The sequence below is a fragment of the Canis aureus genome, chromosome 6, assembly GCF_053574225.1.
Source record: "Canis aureus isolate CA01 chromosome 6, VMU_Caureus_v.1.0, whole genome shotgun sequence".
Taxonomy (NCBI): Eukaryota; Metazoa; Chordata; class Mammalia; order Carnivora; family Canidae; genus Canis; species Canis aureus.
The window spans coordinates 56569307-56583119 of record NC_135616.1 but is presented as its reverse complement, the minus strand read 5'-3'; the positions used below and the strand labels follow the sequence as shown (position 1 = coordinate 56583119).

The following is a 13813-nucleotide window of genomic DNA, read 5'->3' as shown; positions in this document are numbered from 1 at the left end:
GCCACACTGGGTGCCATAGCTTCTCACTGGAACCACCTATCACTGAGCTTTACCATTTACCACCTCCTCATGTGGTTTGTACTCCAAGATCGTCTCACAGAATGAGAACAACAATAGCAGCAGCAACAGAAGAAGTAGTCAACGAGTATAAATAATGGTGTCTCGAAGAGACCATGTGGGCTGCATAGTGTAGTCACTGGGGTGGGACAGGGTGCACGCCTGGAGCGTCCTCCGATACTCTGGACTAAAGCAAGTGTTCCCTCTCTCATGGGTGGGAGTGATAAAAAATCCCCTGGCCAGAGGGACTGACAATGAGGAAGTATTTCACATTTAATCACAACTATCAGCTATAGCAAAGAATATAATTTTCCCCTCAGAAGTCTGGTTGCCTGTAAGTGGAGCTTCAGAAAGCGTGACAACAGTTGGAGACATGTGAATAATAACACTTAACATTTTTCACTATCTTTTTTGGGTTGCTATTCTCATTTACGTGTTACTTCCACCACCTTATAAGAATTTTTTTGCCAGGAGCTAAAGAAAAGGGGAGAAAAAGGCATAATAGTAAAAGAAGTAGGTCTTCCAGAGCATTAATTCGGTCAGGTTAGTTGCCAGCTAAATGCTAAATGGGTCCATGTGTTGGTGAAGCAAGAATATAATAACTAAGTAAATACAATGTAATTTTACCTTATACCTCCCAGAGTAAAGGCACTGGCATCTTTTTTTTTTCTTTTTTTAAGATGTAAATTCAATTAATTAACATATAATGTGCTACTCATTTCAGAAGTAGAGGTCCGTGATTCATCATTCTTACAGAGGCACTGGCATCTGAAACAGCTGTGGTTGAAAGGTTTTGAACACTAAGCCCCCAGGATCCAATGGCCCAGCTATCTTGACCTATCTTAAACACCTCCAACATTTAAATTTATTTTTATTGTCACCTTAAAAAAATTGAATTATTTCTTGTTGTGAGCAGCAACAAGGGCACAAAACACCATATATATTTTCTTGTCTATATCAGATTCCCACACACAAACTGTGAAGCACACTTTAAATATAATCTTAATATGTATTCAAAAAGGGATCCCTGGGTGGCACAGTGGTTTGGCGCCTACCTTTGGCCCCGGGCACGATCCTGGAGACCCGGGATCGAGTCCCACATTGGGCTCCCGGTGCATGGAGCCTGCTTCTCCCTCTGCCTGTGTCTCTGGCTCTCTCTCTCTCTCTATCATAAATAACTAAAAAAAAAAAAAAAAAAAAGTTAAAAAAAAAAGAGGGGGGTGCCTGGGTGGCTCCATTGTTTAAGTGTCCAACTCTTGATCTCTGCTCAGGTCATGACCTCAGGGTCATGAGATGGAGCCCTGTGTGTCAGCTCTGCACAGGGAGTGAAGTCCTGCTTAAAATTCTCTGCCCTTCGCCTTGTGCGTGCATGCTCTTTCTCTCTCTCAAACACACACACACACACACACACACACACACACACACAAAACTAGGAAAGGTAGATCTCAGTGTAAGTAGTTGTGGGAAAATTATCTATTACCAATGTTTCCAAAAAGTCAGGATGGATTTTAACTTTATTTGCCAACACAGATAAATACAAATTGTAGCAGACAGAAAGGGCAAAGCACTGCAGAAAGGTATATAAAGTATGAAAACTCCCATTTAAAAGCATAACCATTAATCTTACTAAGTCTTTGGAAGATTGCTGAGAGTGAATTAGTTGCAGGGGAGAAAAAGATACTTAAGGTCTGAAGGAAAAGAAACTGCTAGTTGAAATAGCAGTTTTGAAGTATTCTTTTTTTGTTGTTAATTCTATGTGGAAAGCTCTGCATGAGGCCACTGTACGAAGTCTGGAATGCACATAAGGGTATAATGCTTTATTCCTATGATTTATTGTTTCCCTTACTAAAAAGAGAGAAACCCATAGAAAAATCAATTTTTATATCCATTTATCTTATTTTTCTTTGGTGTAGGACGACCTAATGATTTATACAGATTAGCTCATGATACAATACCCACGTTCACCCATGAGGCTAATTTTTAAATATCTATATGGCTTTCTCCTTAATAAACTGAAAGAAAATGATTGGCAGACATAGGGATAACGGTAGAATAAAATGGCAGAAGTAAATAAAGGGGACAAATGTATTCCAGCTGATTAGTAACAGCCAGAAAAGCTGAATTTTCTAAACATGGAGGGTGCCTGATGCCTGGGCTCTGGGAGCTATGGCCCATTTTCTCCACCTGTTATCAACTGTTTCAGAGTGCGTCCAACATTTACATGTTCCCTGCTCATTCCCACAGTATACAATTGTGAGAAGCAAGATCCAATTGCATTAATTTGGGGGAAAAACAAAACAATGCCCCAAATCTGCATCGCAGTGAGGATTACAAATATTAACAGAAGCCTCAAAGGAGGGGCACCTGGGTGACTCACTCTAGTTAAGCATCAACCTCTTGATTTCAGCTCAGGTCATGATCTCAGGGTCATGAGATTGAGCCCCAAGTCGGGCTCCATGCTCAGTGCAGAGTCTGCTTGGGATTCTCTCTCCCTCTGCCTATCTCGTGCATGTTCCCACATGCACCACACTCTCTCTTTCACATTAAATAAATAAATAAAATCTTTAAAAAAGAAGCCTCAAAGGAAAAAAGAGGTAAATGTTTTCATATAGAAACTGCCTCGTTATTACTTTGTTATTTATCACATCTCTGTAGCCTATAGCATAACACTTCCCCAGCAGAAGATTATGACCCTTTAAACCAAATATTCCCAATGGTGGTGGTCAACATAGAAGTCTTTATAGGAAAGGAACACTAAGTGTGGTTCCATTAAAAATGACCCCTTTTGGGATGCCTGGGTGGCTCAGCAGTTGGGCGTCTGCCTTTGGCTCAGGGCATGATCCCCGAGACCCAGGATCAAGTCCCACATCAGGCTCCCCTAAGGGAGCCTGGTTCTCCCTCTGCCTATGTCTCTGCCTCTCTCTTTCTGTGTTTTTATAAATAAATAAAATCTTTGAAAAAATGAACTCTTTCCATAGTGCGTGTAAGGGCACACATTTTAGATCCATGGAGTTGACAGAAGTTTCTATGTGGCCTCATTGCTAATTCAAAGAAAGCCCTTGTTTGGGAGATTTTGTTCTTGTTTACACACAGCAACAAAAGTCAGAAATAAATAGCAAACAGCATGAAGAAACTAGATGTAAATTGCTTTTAATATAAATGTTCTTTACAGTTTTGCTCTAGTATGAAAATTATTTTTCAAACAGTTAAATTCAAATCCATAGTTACACATGTGGAGGTCTTAAAGGGAAAAAATGTTATATTTCTAGACAAACAAATTTACTATATTCCATTACAAACATGATTTGTGGTTGGCTAGATCAAATTATATCAATCCACTCTGGGAAAGTAGATAATTGTCCATCTCGGTAAAAGGGTAACTGAGGGGAGTAGAGCTTAGAATTTTCTGAGGCAAGCAGTTACCACAGTAATCCCTTTGTCATGGGTGGCTACTTCTCCTGCATGGGGGAGGAAGGCAATTTTAATGTGTGAGGAATACACCAGGGCAGAACTTTGTTTTTAGCCACGATGGGCCCTCCTCATTTCTCTTGCTCCTGTTGCCTCTCCCATCTCTGTTTATTCTGCCTCAATGCATTTCAAATGTCTCTGATCACAGGAAGACGGGAGAGAGGGCAGCACTGTTGCTAAGAAGGGAGGCAGGTCAGAGGAGCTGCCCATAGATGGCAAAATAGCGATTGGCATGGCTCTGCTGCCATTAATTAACCTGAGCTAACAACTGAAAACCTTTAAGTCCAAGTCAGCATCATCCTCCAGTGTCACTAAACTGTCTTTCAAATAGAAGAGTTTTTGGAGGAAAGGAAATCTCATAATTTCAGGGAGCATATCTACCTTATATTCCCTGGGCCTAGCACAGTGCCAGGAATATAGTAGGTACTGAATGAAGAAACTGATTCATTGAAGTTTTTTAGCATTTAAAGACCCGTCTCAACCTCACGTCTTCTTATCTCTCTTGTACTTATTCTCTGGCTTGCTGGCTGTCTCTTCCATCCCCCATCTTCTTTGCATTCTAACCTTTTTAGAAGAGTAGTTTTATCTTTCTTTCTCCATTTCCTCCCCTCCTATTTATTCCTTGAATCATTGGAGTTTATGCTTCATCACTCCACTGAAACTGCTCTCACTAAGGCCATTAAGGACATCTTTATCATTAACTATTGCACAATGTCTGCTTTTCACTCCTCATTACCTTATATGACCTTTAAGCATTCCTGACATTTATTCAACTTCTTCCTTCTTGAAAACAAATATCCTTTCCCTTAGTGGTCACACTTCACTTCTCTTCTGGGTTTCTTCCTGCCTTCTCGGTCTCACCAGCTTCTACTTCTCAGCCCATTTTTTACATGTTAATGTACCTATCCTTAACACTTCTCTCTGCTCCCTTAGGAGAATTCACCCACTCTCATGGTTTTGATATTGATGACATCCAAATACCTACTTTCAGCTCAGATCTTACTTCCATATCCACCTACTTCCTTGGTATTTCTATATATTTGGATATGAGATTGTGGATATATACTGCAAACTTAACATGTCCAACACATCACTCATTATCTTCCATCCTTGTAATTTGTTCTCCTTTGTTTGTTCCTTTGCAGTGTGATTACTATCATGTTGCCTATGTAAGAATTCTGGATGTCATCCCTGGCTCTCTTTCCCTGTCCTAATGCTCAGATTTACTAAGATCTGTTGATTCTATCTCTTGAATATCTTTGGAATCTGTTGATATCTCTCTAGTCCATAATAGATAGTCTGGTCACTTCTCACCTGGATTACTGTAACCATCCCTGAATTGGTCTGTCACCAATATCTAATCTTACCCCTTTCAACCCATCCTCCACACAGCAGCTAGAAAGACCTTTCTAAAAACAAACAGCTGATTATTTCTGCCTCCTAGTTAAAAACCCCACAGTGCTTCCCATTGCTCCCAGGATAAACTCCAAATTGCTTACCATGGCTTACATGGCTCTGCACCAGTGTCTGGCTCCTGCTTACTTTGTCTTGTTTCTATTTACTCTCCTAATTCCCTATTGTCTAGTCATCAACTGTGATTAGGGCTTGGACAATGCCACATTTTCTTACCTCTGGGCATATCCCCCTGCCTAAGATACTCCTTAACTCCTGCTAACCCTTCAGGTCTCATCTTAACTCTTACTTCCTCTCAGAAGTTCTCTTGCATAGTTTCTGGCACCCCAAAGGCACTTAATAAATGAACTTCCTTTCCTAGCTACCTTTAGTTTAACATCAAATTTTGAAGTTTTAATTTTGCTCAAATTATTTCACTAATAAAATCAAATGAAATAGGTTGATTTCTATTTTTAAATATTCTCTTATGAAGATCTACCAACAGAATATTTTGAGCGATGTGATGAACTTTGCTACTAATGAGATGCATCACAAATGTGGAATTTGGAACAGTATTCTAAATAAAAATGAACCGGAAAAAAAAGAAAGAGGGAGGAAGGGAAGGAGGGAGGAAGGGCAAGATGCAATGAAGGCAGGCAGGAAGGGAGGGAAGGGAAGGAGGGAGAGAGAGAGAGAAAGACAGAGAAGGAAGGAAGGAAGGAAGGAAGGAAGGAAGGAAGGAAGGAAGGAAGGAAGGACGGATGGACAAGACCTGCCTCCCAGGGTTTGGAAAATGATTTTCAGGAAAACTTTACATGTCCATAGAACTAAGGTATACACAGTACTCTAAGTCCAACTGCAGGTGTTTTACTCCTCTAGTTTATCCTTTTGTTCTTATCAGAGCAATGCCAGCGAAATGAATTCCATTATAATTAAAAGACTCAAATTTTTAATATTTCATCATCTATATATACATAGCATTGAATCATGGAGAGACATGAAATACTGAATCAAATCATATATGATGTCTAATATCTTACATTTTTGACCAACAAGAATGGTAATTTTATCAATTCAACCTAATACAATACAAATGATGTTGAACAAAATTATGTAGAAAAACAGACAGATCAAGAATAATTATAAAGGTTATATGTATAAGCACTTGAATATCTATAGATATCCCACCCATAAATGCTTATGCTTTATAGAAATATCAATCAGAAAAAAATTTTTTGAGCTACTGAATCTAATGAAAGCTATAGATTCTTTTACCAGGAAAATCAAAATGCTCATATGCTTGTGTTATAAAATTCAAATTTCTACTGATTTAGAGTCCATGAAGCCAAGATTCAAGTTTAAGAAGGTCTACAGCAGTGGAATTTTTAACTATAAGTAACAATTGAATAATGATATTCAAGAAAACCTGAGGAAGTATATGATATTCACGTATTAAAGCAAGCAAATGACTTTTCAAATCAAATCTAATGGGTCAGCCTATTTCTGATTTTACCCTGGCTGAAGTCATAAATACAGGGAGATATCAGAAAAATTTTAAATTATGTTAGTTAAATCAGAAAAAATAAACACAAAGACATTTTTGAAATTTAATATTATACCGGTTTTAGAAGAATAAAGTTTATTACTTTTAATAGAATTCCTTTTTTTTTTTTTTTTTAGAATTCTATCTTTAATCTCAAGGCTGTAGATAAGAAATTGTGAGTGCAACTGTTTTGCCTAGGCCATACCTGGAGTCACCTTTGTCTGTGAATGCTTTGCCTAACACATAGCTTTGGTCTATAAATCCATCGTTTCCTAAAATTTGCAGTTGCCCACATATTATGCTATAATGACGGCATGCCAACTCACATCTTTACCACACCCCTACTTCCTTTATTCATTGCTACACCTAAAACTCCACAACTTCTCACAAGTTGCAGCATATCAGAATGGGGAAGGGGGAGGTGATGTGAATGGTATGATAGGCCTCTGAACAGCAAGCTTTTGTGAAATTGATTTACTGAGTTATGACTATCTTTCTGGTTTGCAAATTTTTCTTGAAGAAGTTTAAATGACACAGAATACACACACACGTACTTATATATCTGAAGAAATACCCTTATAAGTACGTGTGTGTGTGTGTGTATGTGTGTGTGTGTGTCTGTCTTTGGTCAGGGTTTTGATGTAAAATCTATTTTAAGATATAAGTCTGTTTAAAAACCACTTTAAACCTTTAAGATGGAAACCTATACTGCAGTTCCAGCACGATCCTTGGATGTTATAGAACTTCTGTCTTCCTTCTCTGAGTTTTACCTCATATCTGCCTCATAATCACATTATAAATTAAAGTACTATCCTGTGATATAAAATCAATATATGAAACTCTGTTGTACTTCTATACATGCATAGAAGTATCTCTTTCTATCAGAAAGAGAAATTATTCTATGTTCATGGATTAGAATTAATAATTGTTAAAATGTCCATACACCCAAAGCAATCTACAGATTTGATGCAATCCCTATCATGATTCCAATGGCATCTTCCACAGAAATGGAACAAACAATTTTAAAATTTATATAGAACCATAAAAGATACCAAGTACCCAAAGCAATCTTTAGAAAGAAGACCAAAGCTGGAAGCATCATCCTCTCTGACTTCAACTGTATTACAAATGCAAAGCAATCAAAACAATATGGTAGGAGCATAAAAAAAGACACACAGATCAATGGAACGCAACAGAGAAGCCAGCAGAAAAAGAGAAATACCATGTGATCTCACTTATATGCAGAATCTAAAAGAACTAAACAAAAATACCAAGTTCAAGGATACAGAGAACAGACTGATTGCCTGAGACAGATGGTAGGAGTGGGCAAAATGGGTGAAGGAGGTCAAAAGGTACAAATTTCATTATAAAATAATGACATTATTCATTATAAAAATAAATAAGTCATGGGGATATACTATACAGCATGGTGACTGTAGTTAATAATACTACACTGTATTGTCTGTTTGAAAGTAGCTAGGAGAATGATCTTGAAAGTTCTTATGAGAAGAAAGAAAATATTTTGTTAAGTATGTATGGTGACAGAAGTTAACTGAACTTATTGCAGTGATCATTTCACAATTTTGCAACTGATATTAATATAACGTTATGTCATTTATACCTTAATAAAGATGATGTCCTGTGAGAACTATTTCATATATCTAAGAAAATGTTACTTTCCTTATATAATGCAAAAGCAAAAAACAAAGCTGAAAACAAGACCTAAAAACAAAATCTAATAATCCATTATTACTTAAAATAAAAACTCAAAAAAAATAAAATAACAACTCATGTCTATCTACTCATGTTCACATAAATCATTCTGGTTGCACATGTTCATTCCATAAACAGTCCACTCATACCACATTTTGAACTTACTTTCCAACATTTTAAGTTTCTGCATCTGTCAGGTCCCATGTTTCTGGTTTGACAATTGATTGTTAATTGCCTCCATCCTTTGAGGAGCATTATAAATTATACTGGGAAAAAGTCTTTCCCTGCACATCTCACAATTCTGGATTGTTTGCCTGGGTTTTCCATTCTCTGTGATTGTCCACTGCTACCAAATTTCCCTTGAAGACATTTAACTTTCTATCTTACCTGTACCTCCTAACACTCATCTCATTCTTAGAAATAAATGTTTTATTTTTAACAGATTCCTATAGCACTGTTCGAGTTACAGTACTTTGACAGCTCTGGAGAGACTGAAGCCTATCTTTCAAACACACCACCTACAAAATTCAATCAAAGCTACCATGACCACTGAAATGTATTTTCAAAGTCTACAGACAAATGTGGCTCAAGCTTATTCATTTGGCCCACCTAAATTAAAATAATCAGTCTGGAAGGCTTTACAAGTTTGCATTTCAGGATGAAGATTCAGAAGTCTGTTTTGCTTAATATCTTTGGAAAATGATTTTTTGAATATAGAATTCATTTGAAAGACAATTTATTTTTTCTGCCCAGTTATTTACTTTAAGCACTGAATTGTAATTTTGACATTTAGGATTTACTTTAACATAAGTTAAAATTAAAAACAAGAGTGTTACACAAAAAATGGTTAGAGTGGGTATGATGCTTAAAGAAGTCTGTGTCAAAGTATATTTTAAATAATGAGCTTAATAATTCAATGGCAACTCTATCTTCTAATTGCCTAATCCAAAATCTATGGAGTCATCTTGACTCCTTATTTCCTCTCATACTCATGTGTAATATATCGTGAAATCCTTTTGGTTCTCTTTCAAAATATACTCAGGTTCCAACCACCTCCATCTCCATCTTATCTCATTATTATCACTCTGGTAAACTCTATCATTATTTCTCAACAGGATTACTGCAAAAACCCCATCTCTTCTCTCTACTTCCACCCTTACCTTCCTGTAGTCTGTTCCCAACACAGTAAGCATTGTGATCCTCTAAAACCTCAAATAGATCATATCACTCTTCCACTCAAAACCCTGCAAGAACTACCCACTTCACTCAGAGCAAAGCCTGAATCCTTACAATGACCTACATTTTCTGGCTCCTTGTAAGTTCTCTAACTTCCTATTCCATTGCTCTCATTTTCATTCACTTCACTCTGAGTACACTTGCCTTTTTGCTGTTCTTCAAACCCACCAGGCATGAGCCAGCCTCAGGGCCTTTGAACTAGCTGTTGCCTCTGATGGAATGCTCTTCCTCTAGATATCTCCACAACTAACCCATCTTCTTCACCTCCTTAATGAGGTCTACCTACTCTGACTACCTAGAAACTACTGTAACCTTCCCTCTCCTCCCCAATTGGGTCTTGCTTCTCCTTTTTTCATACCTATTTGTCACCTTCTAGCATATTAAATATTTATTATGTTAGACATTTATTGTCTGTTCCCTTCTGCAAGAACATAAGGTCTGTAAGACATGGGATCTTTGTCTCTTTGTTCAGAAGGGAAATTTATACTTATGTCATAGTTAGGTAAGAAGATTCCCTATATATTCTAGAGGTATGGGAATTAACATCAGTATATTGGTTCCAAATCTTTAAAAAATGTGCTTTCTCATCTTGATACCATCAGTTTCTGGATAGAAATTTCCATATCAAATTACTTTATAAAACTTGTTTAGTTTTATTAGGCATATGATAAGGAACAATAATACATCCATGGCCATTTTGCAGATGTGGGGTAGGAATGGGCAGACCAAGACTCAAAGCTTTCCAAGTCCCTTAGAGAAAAGAAAGCACTGCCTAAGCAGGCTTTTCTTGCTTTGTCGTAAATAATCCTAAAACAGATGGCCAAAAGCTAAATACTAAGTCTGCTGCCATGGAAACCACTATCACAGCAGTCCATTCTAGAGCCCTACCTATAAGATAAATGTTTGTCTCCCTATTGTTAGTTACAATCTGAACCTACTAAAACTTTCACTCAAAGTCCTACTAGAAGGTATGATACACATACCAGCCTCACAAAAATTTCTGGGAGAGATTAGTTGATACACAATATCACCTTAAATACAGTCAAAATCCAGCAACATATAGAGAAAGGGTTTTACATAATTGGCCACATTCTCTCTGCATTCAAGTTCTGTCTGTATTATATATAAATCCATGTACCTTACCTTAATATTGCAAGCCTGCTCCATCAATCTTCTGGCATTTTCCTCCGCCCTGTATCTCTTTGGAAGCTGAACTCTGAAAAACTTTAAAGCACCTTCAAAATCAGCCTGCAGAAGATCTTCCTTTGAGGTCTGCAAAATAATCCCAAGAATCATCATTACATTTTAGCCTGCATTCAGGACAAATAATTTGAAAAAAAGAGTTTCTATTTTCCCAAATGCATGTTGGTAGCTAAGATCTAGCTTAGTTCCACAAGTTTTTCGGAAGAGATTTTTCTAACCTCTTTACCATAAGCTGAAATAAATCACCATAAATCCTAGATACAGTATAAGAATCAATTAAGAGGCTAACATATTTAATTTACATAACCTGAAGATTAGAATGACAGATCCCAGCAAAGTTAACCAAGTTACAGCTCTGAGGAAAGAAAAATGCCAGAAAAGCAAAAAATTTTAACTCTGGGTTTAATCTATGACTTTAGCTTGCTGGGTGGGTATTTTAAGGGTATTATTAGAACCCCAGTTGAAGCCACAATGTAATCAAAGCATATTAGAGTTACATAATGAACACCAAATAGGAATAGGGCTTTTCAACTAATGATAACAGTGGTTCAAAAAAGTAAGAAATGGATCCCCCCACCTTAAAGAATGCTATGAAAAAATAAATGAAGCAAATCACTTAACTAGTGAACAGCTGATGAAAACTACTGTTTGCAAAATTTACTTCTTCAAGAAATAACCACTTAGAAATAAATATATGCATGCATAGAAAAAAGAATGAAAGGAAATAAAAAGTTTCTCTGGATAGTGGGATCGTGGGGGGGGGGGTTCTCTTATATTTTGCTGCATTGTCTGCAGTAAAGATTGTGTAATAAGAAAGACAATGAGGGGCGCCTGGCTGGCTCAGTGGGGAGAGCTTGTGTGTCTTGATCTTGGGGTTGTGAGTTCAAGCCCCAGGTTGAGTGTGGAGCCTACTTAAAAAAAAAAAGAAAGAAAGAAAAGAAAGAAAAAGTATTTTAATCAACAAATATAAGCAGTTTTTGGCAAACACCATGATACAAATTACAGGTTAAGCAGACTGAGTACACAGAAGTAAGCCAAAGAAAAATGAGATATGTTTTTTAAGAGTCAGAAATTATCAAAAACTTCAGGAATAAAATGAAAAAACAAAACAAGCTAGGATGGCTAGAAATCATAGAACTATGTGCTAATTCAAAATATTACTTTATTTAAACTCAAATGTAGAGCTGATTAACCTTAAAAGGCTGTACTGAAAGAGTATAAGGAAGTCAGAGAAATTCCTGATCTTAACTGGCCTGAGTTGTCTTCACGACCCTGGTCCCCAAACTAGTGGACATGTCATCTTAGGTGAGTGCCTGCAGTAACCCACTAACTGGTCTCCCCGTTTCCACCTTTGCTCCCCACAGTATGCTCTCCTTATTGCAGTCAGGTGATACCCTTTCACATCATGTGGTTCTTCTGGGTAAAGCCCTTCAGTGGATCATACTGTGCTCAGAGTAAAATCCGAAACTGTTACCATTGCCCACAAGACCCTCACAATCTGGAGCCCCTGCCTGCCCCTCCAACCTCGTCTTGAACCACATCTCCTGCTGTTCCAAGCTCCAGGCACACTGGCCTTGTTTCTGTTTTTTGCACACATCGAGTTCATTCCTGGCTGAAGGCAGCTGCCCCTGCTGCCCCTTCTGCTGAGACAGTCTTCTCCCAAATCTTCATGAGCATAGCCACTTGTTGTCATTAAGATTTTAGCTCAAATGTAAGATCTGAGTGAGGGCTTTTCTGAGCACTTAAATTCTCCCCCACCCCCAGCCCATCAAGTCATTTTCCACCAACTCATTTTCCCGTTTTACATCTGTTTCCTCCTAAGGAAAGGGGCCTTGTCTATCTTGTCTGTTGCTGTATCCACAGTGACAAGGCTAATAACCAGAATATAGGAGGTACTCAATTAAAATTTACTGGATGAATTTTACTTTCATCTCCCCTCCCTTTTAAGCAGAAATATGTAAAATAAAAATAATGTATTAATTCATATGTCAGCATTTCCACAGGGGCACCAGGTTGCCTCAGCTTTAGATCCATAAATTAGTAATCAGAAAGTAGAGCTAGGCTAATAGCAGCAGTGGAAAAACAAGCCTCAGTATATCTCACACTGACTTCCTCCTCATGGATACTTAGACACGATGGTGATAAGTGGTAGAGAGAATGTATGGCATGGACAGAGTTCTATCAACTCACCTTAACTTAGTTGGAAAAGACAGTTATGAGAAACTTCAGCCTAAAAGAGGGCTTTTCTGCCCAAAATAGCAACTGCTGAATTACTGGGAAAGCATCCAGCTACCAGATATACCAGACAACTATATCCCCTATCTTCTTTTCTCACCTGTGATACTGGGTTTGATGATCAGCTCCCTACTAACTGTGGGGAAAACTCAAGACACCCTGCTTATGGAATTTGTGGGGAAGCAGGATGAGCAGCTATCCTCCCTACTCCAAAGCCTCTGAGGGCACCACTTCTATTTTCAACTAAGCTCTAGTGACTTGGTAACAGATGTCTCAAAATGGTGGTATAGTTCCTTGCCTGAAGGCAGTAGCATGACTGGTAGTCATGGTAATTAGCTAATTTTCTAATACTGCCCAAGGCCTGATTTCAAGTCTAGATTCTCAGTTCATGCAAAAGTAGAAAGGTAAAGATTAGAGATGAGGAATCATATAGCCTGTGACATGTGACCTGTGGTCAGTTCAGGAATAGCCACTTAAAAAAGATGCGGTTTGAAGGAGGCTATATGCTCAGGAGAGGTGCAGCAAGAAGCTCCCCACCTGGGTGGGGCTGAAGTTCAACCTGGGTTGGTCTCTGGAAACCAGAATTCAGAGTGCCCTGTGACTGTCCTTTCCAAGACACTGCTTGTGTTAATGATGCTTCAGATCCCATGGCCAACTCAGTTATGCCCTGTACGACAGGAGCTCTTAACAATCACAGAGCAGAAGGACTCAGGTAGACACACATGTGGAAACTGCATGTTATTTGATCCCCTAATTTCATACTTTAGAAAGTAGTTGGCGGGCAGCCCGGGTGGCTCAGTGGTTTAGCGCCGCCTTCAGCCCAGGGCCTGATCCTGGAGACATGAGATCGAGTCCCACATCGGGTGCCCTGCATGGAGCCTGCTTCTCCCTCTGCCTGTGCCTCTGCCTCTCTCTCTCTCTCATGAATAAATAAATAAAATCTTTAAAAAAAAAGTAGCTGGCAAT

At 38.2% G+C, this 13813-nt stretch overlaps 1 protein-coding gene across 8 annotated transcripts in view; it reads right to left on the bottom strand.

Moving 5' to 3' along the window:
* Positions 1-13813, bottom strand: part of RABGAP1L (RAB GTPase activating protein 1 like) — a 735225-nt gene that overhangs the window by 142311 nt on the left and 579101 nt on the right. For 7 of the 8 annotated variants that reach the window (XM_077901744.1, XM_077901747.1, XM_077901750.1 and 4 more), the window contains one exon: positions 10553-10681. The exons of the other annotated variant lie outside the window; for it this stretch is intronic. In XM_077901744.1, coding sequence (XP_077757870.1) covers positions 10553-10681 — 129 coding nt within the window. The remainder of the gene's footprint in view (positions 1-10552; positions 10682-13813) is intronic. 8 annotated transcript variants of the gene reach the window in all.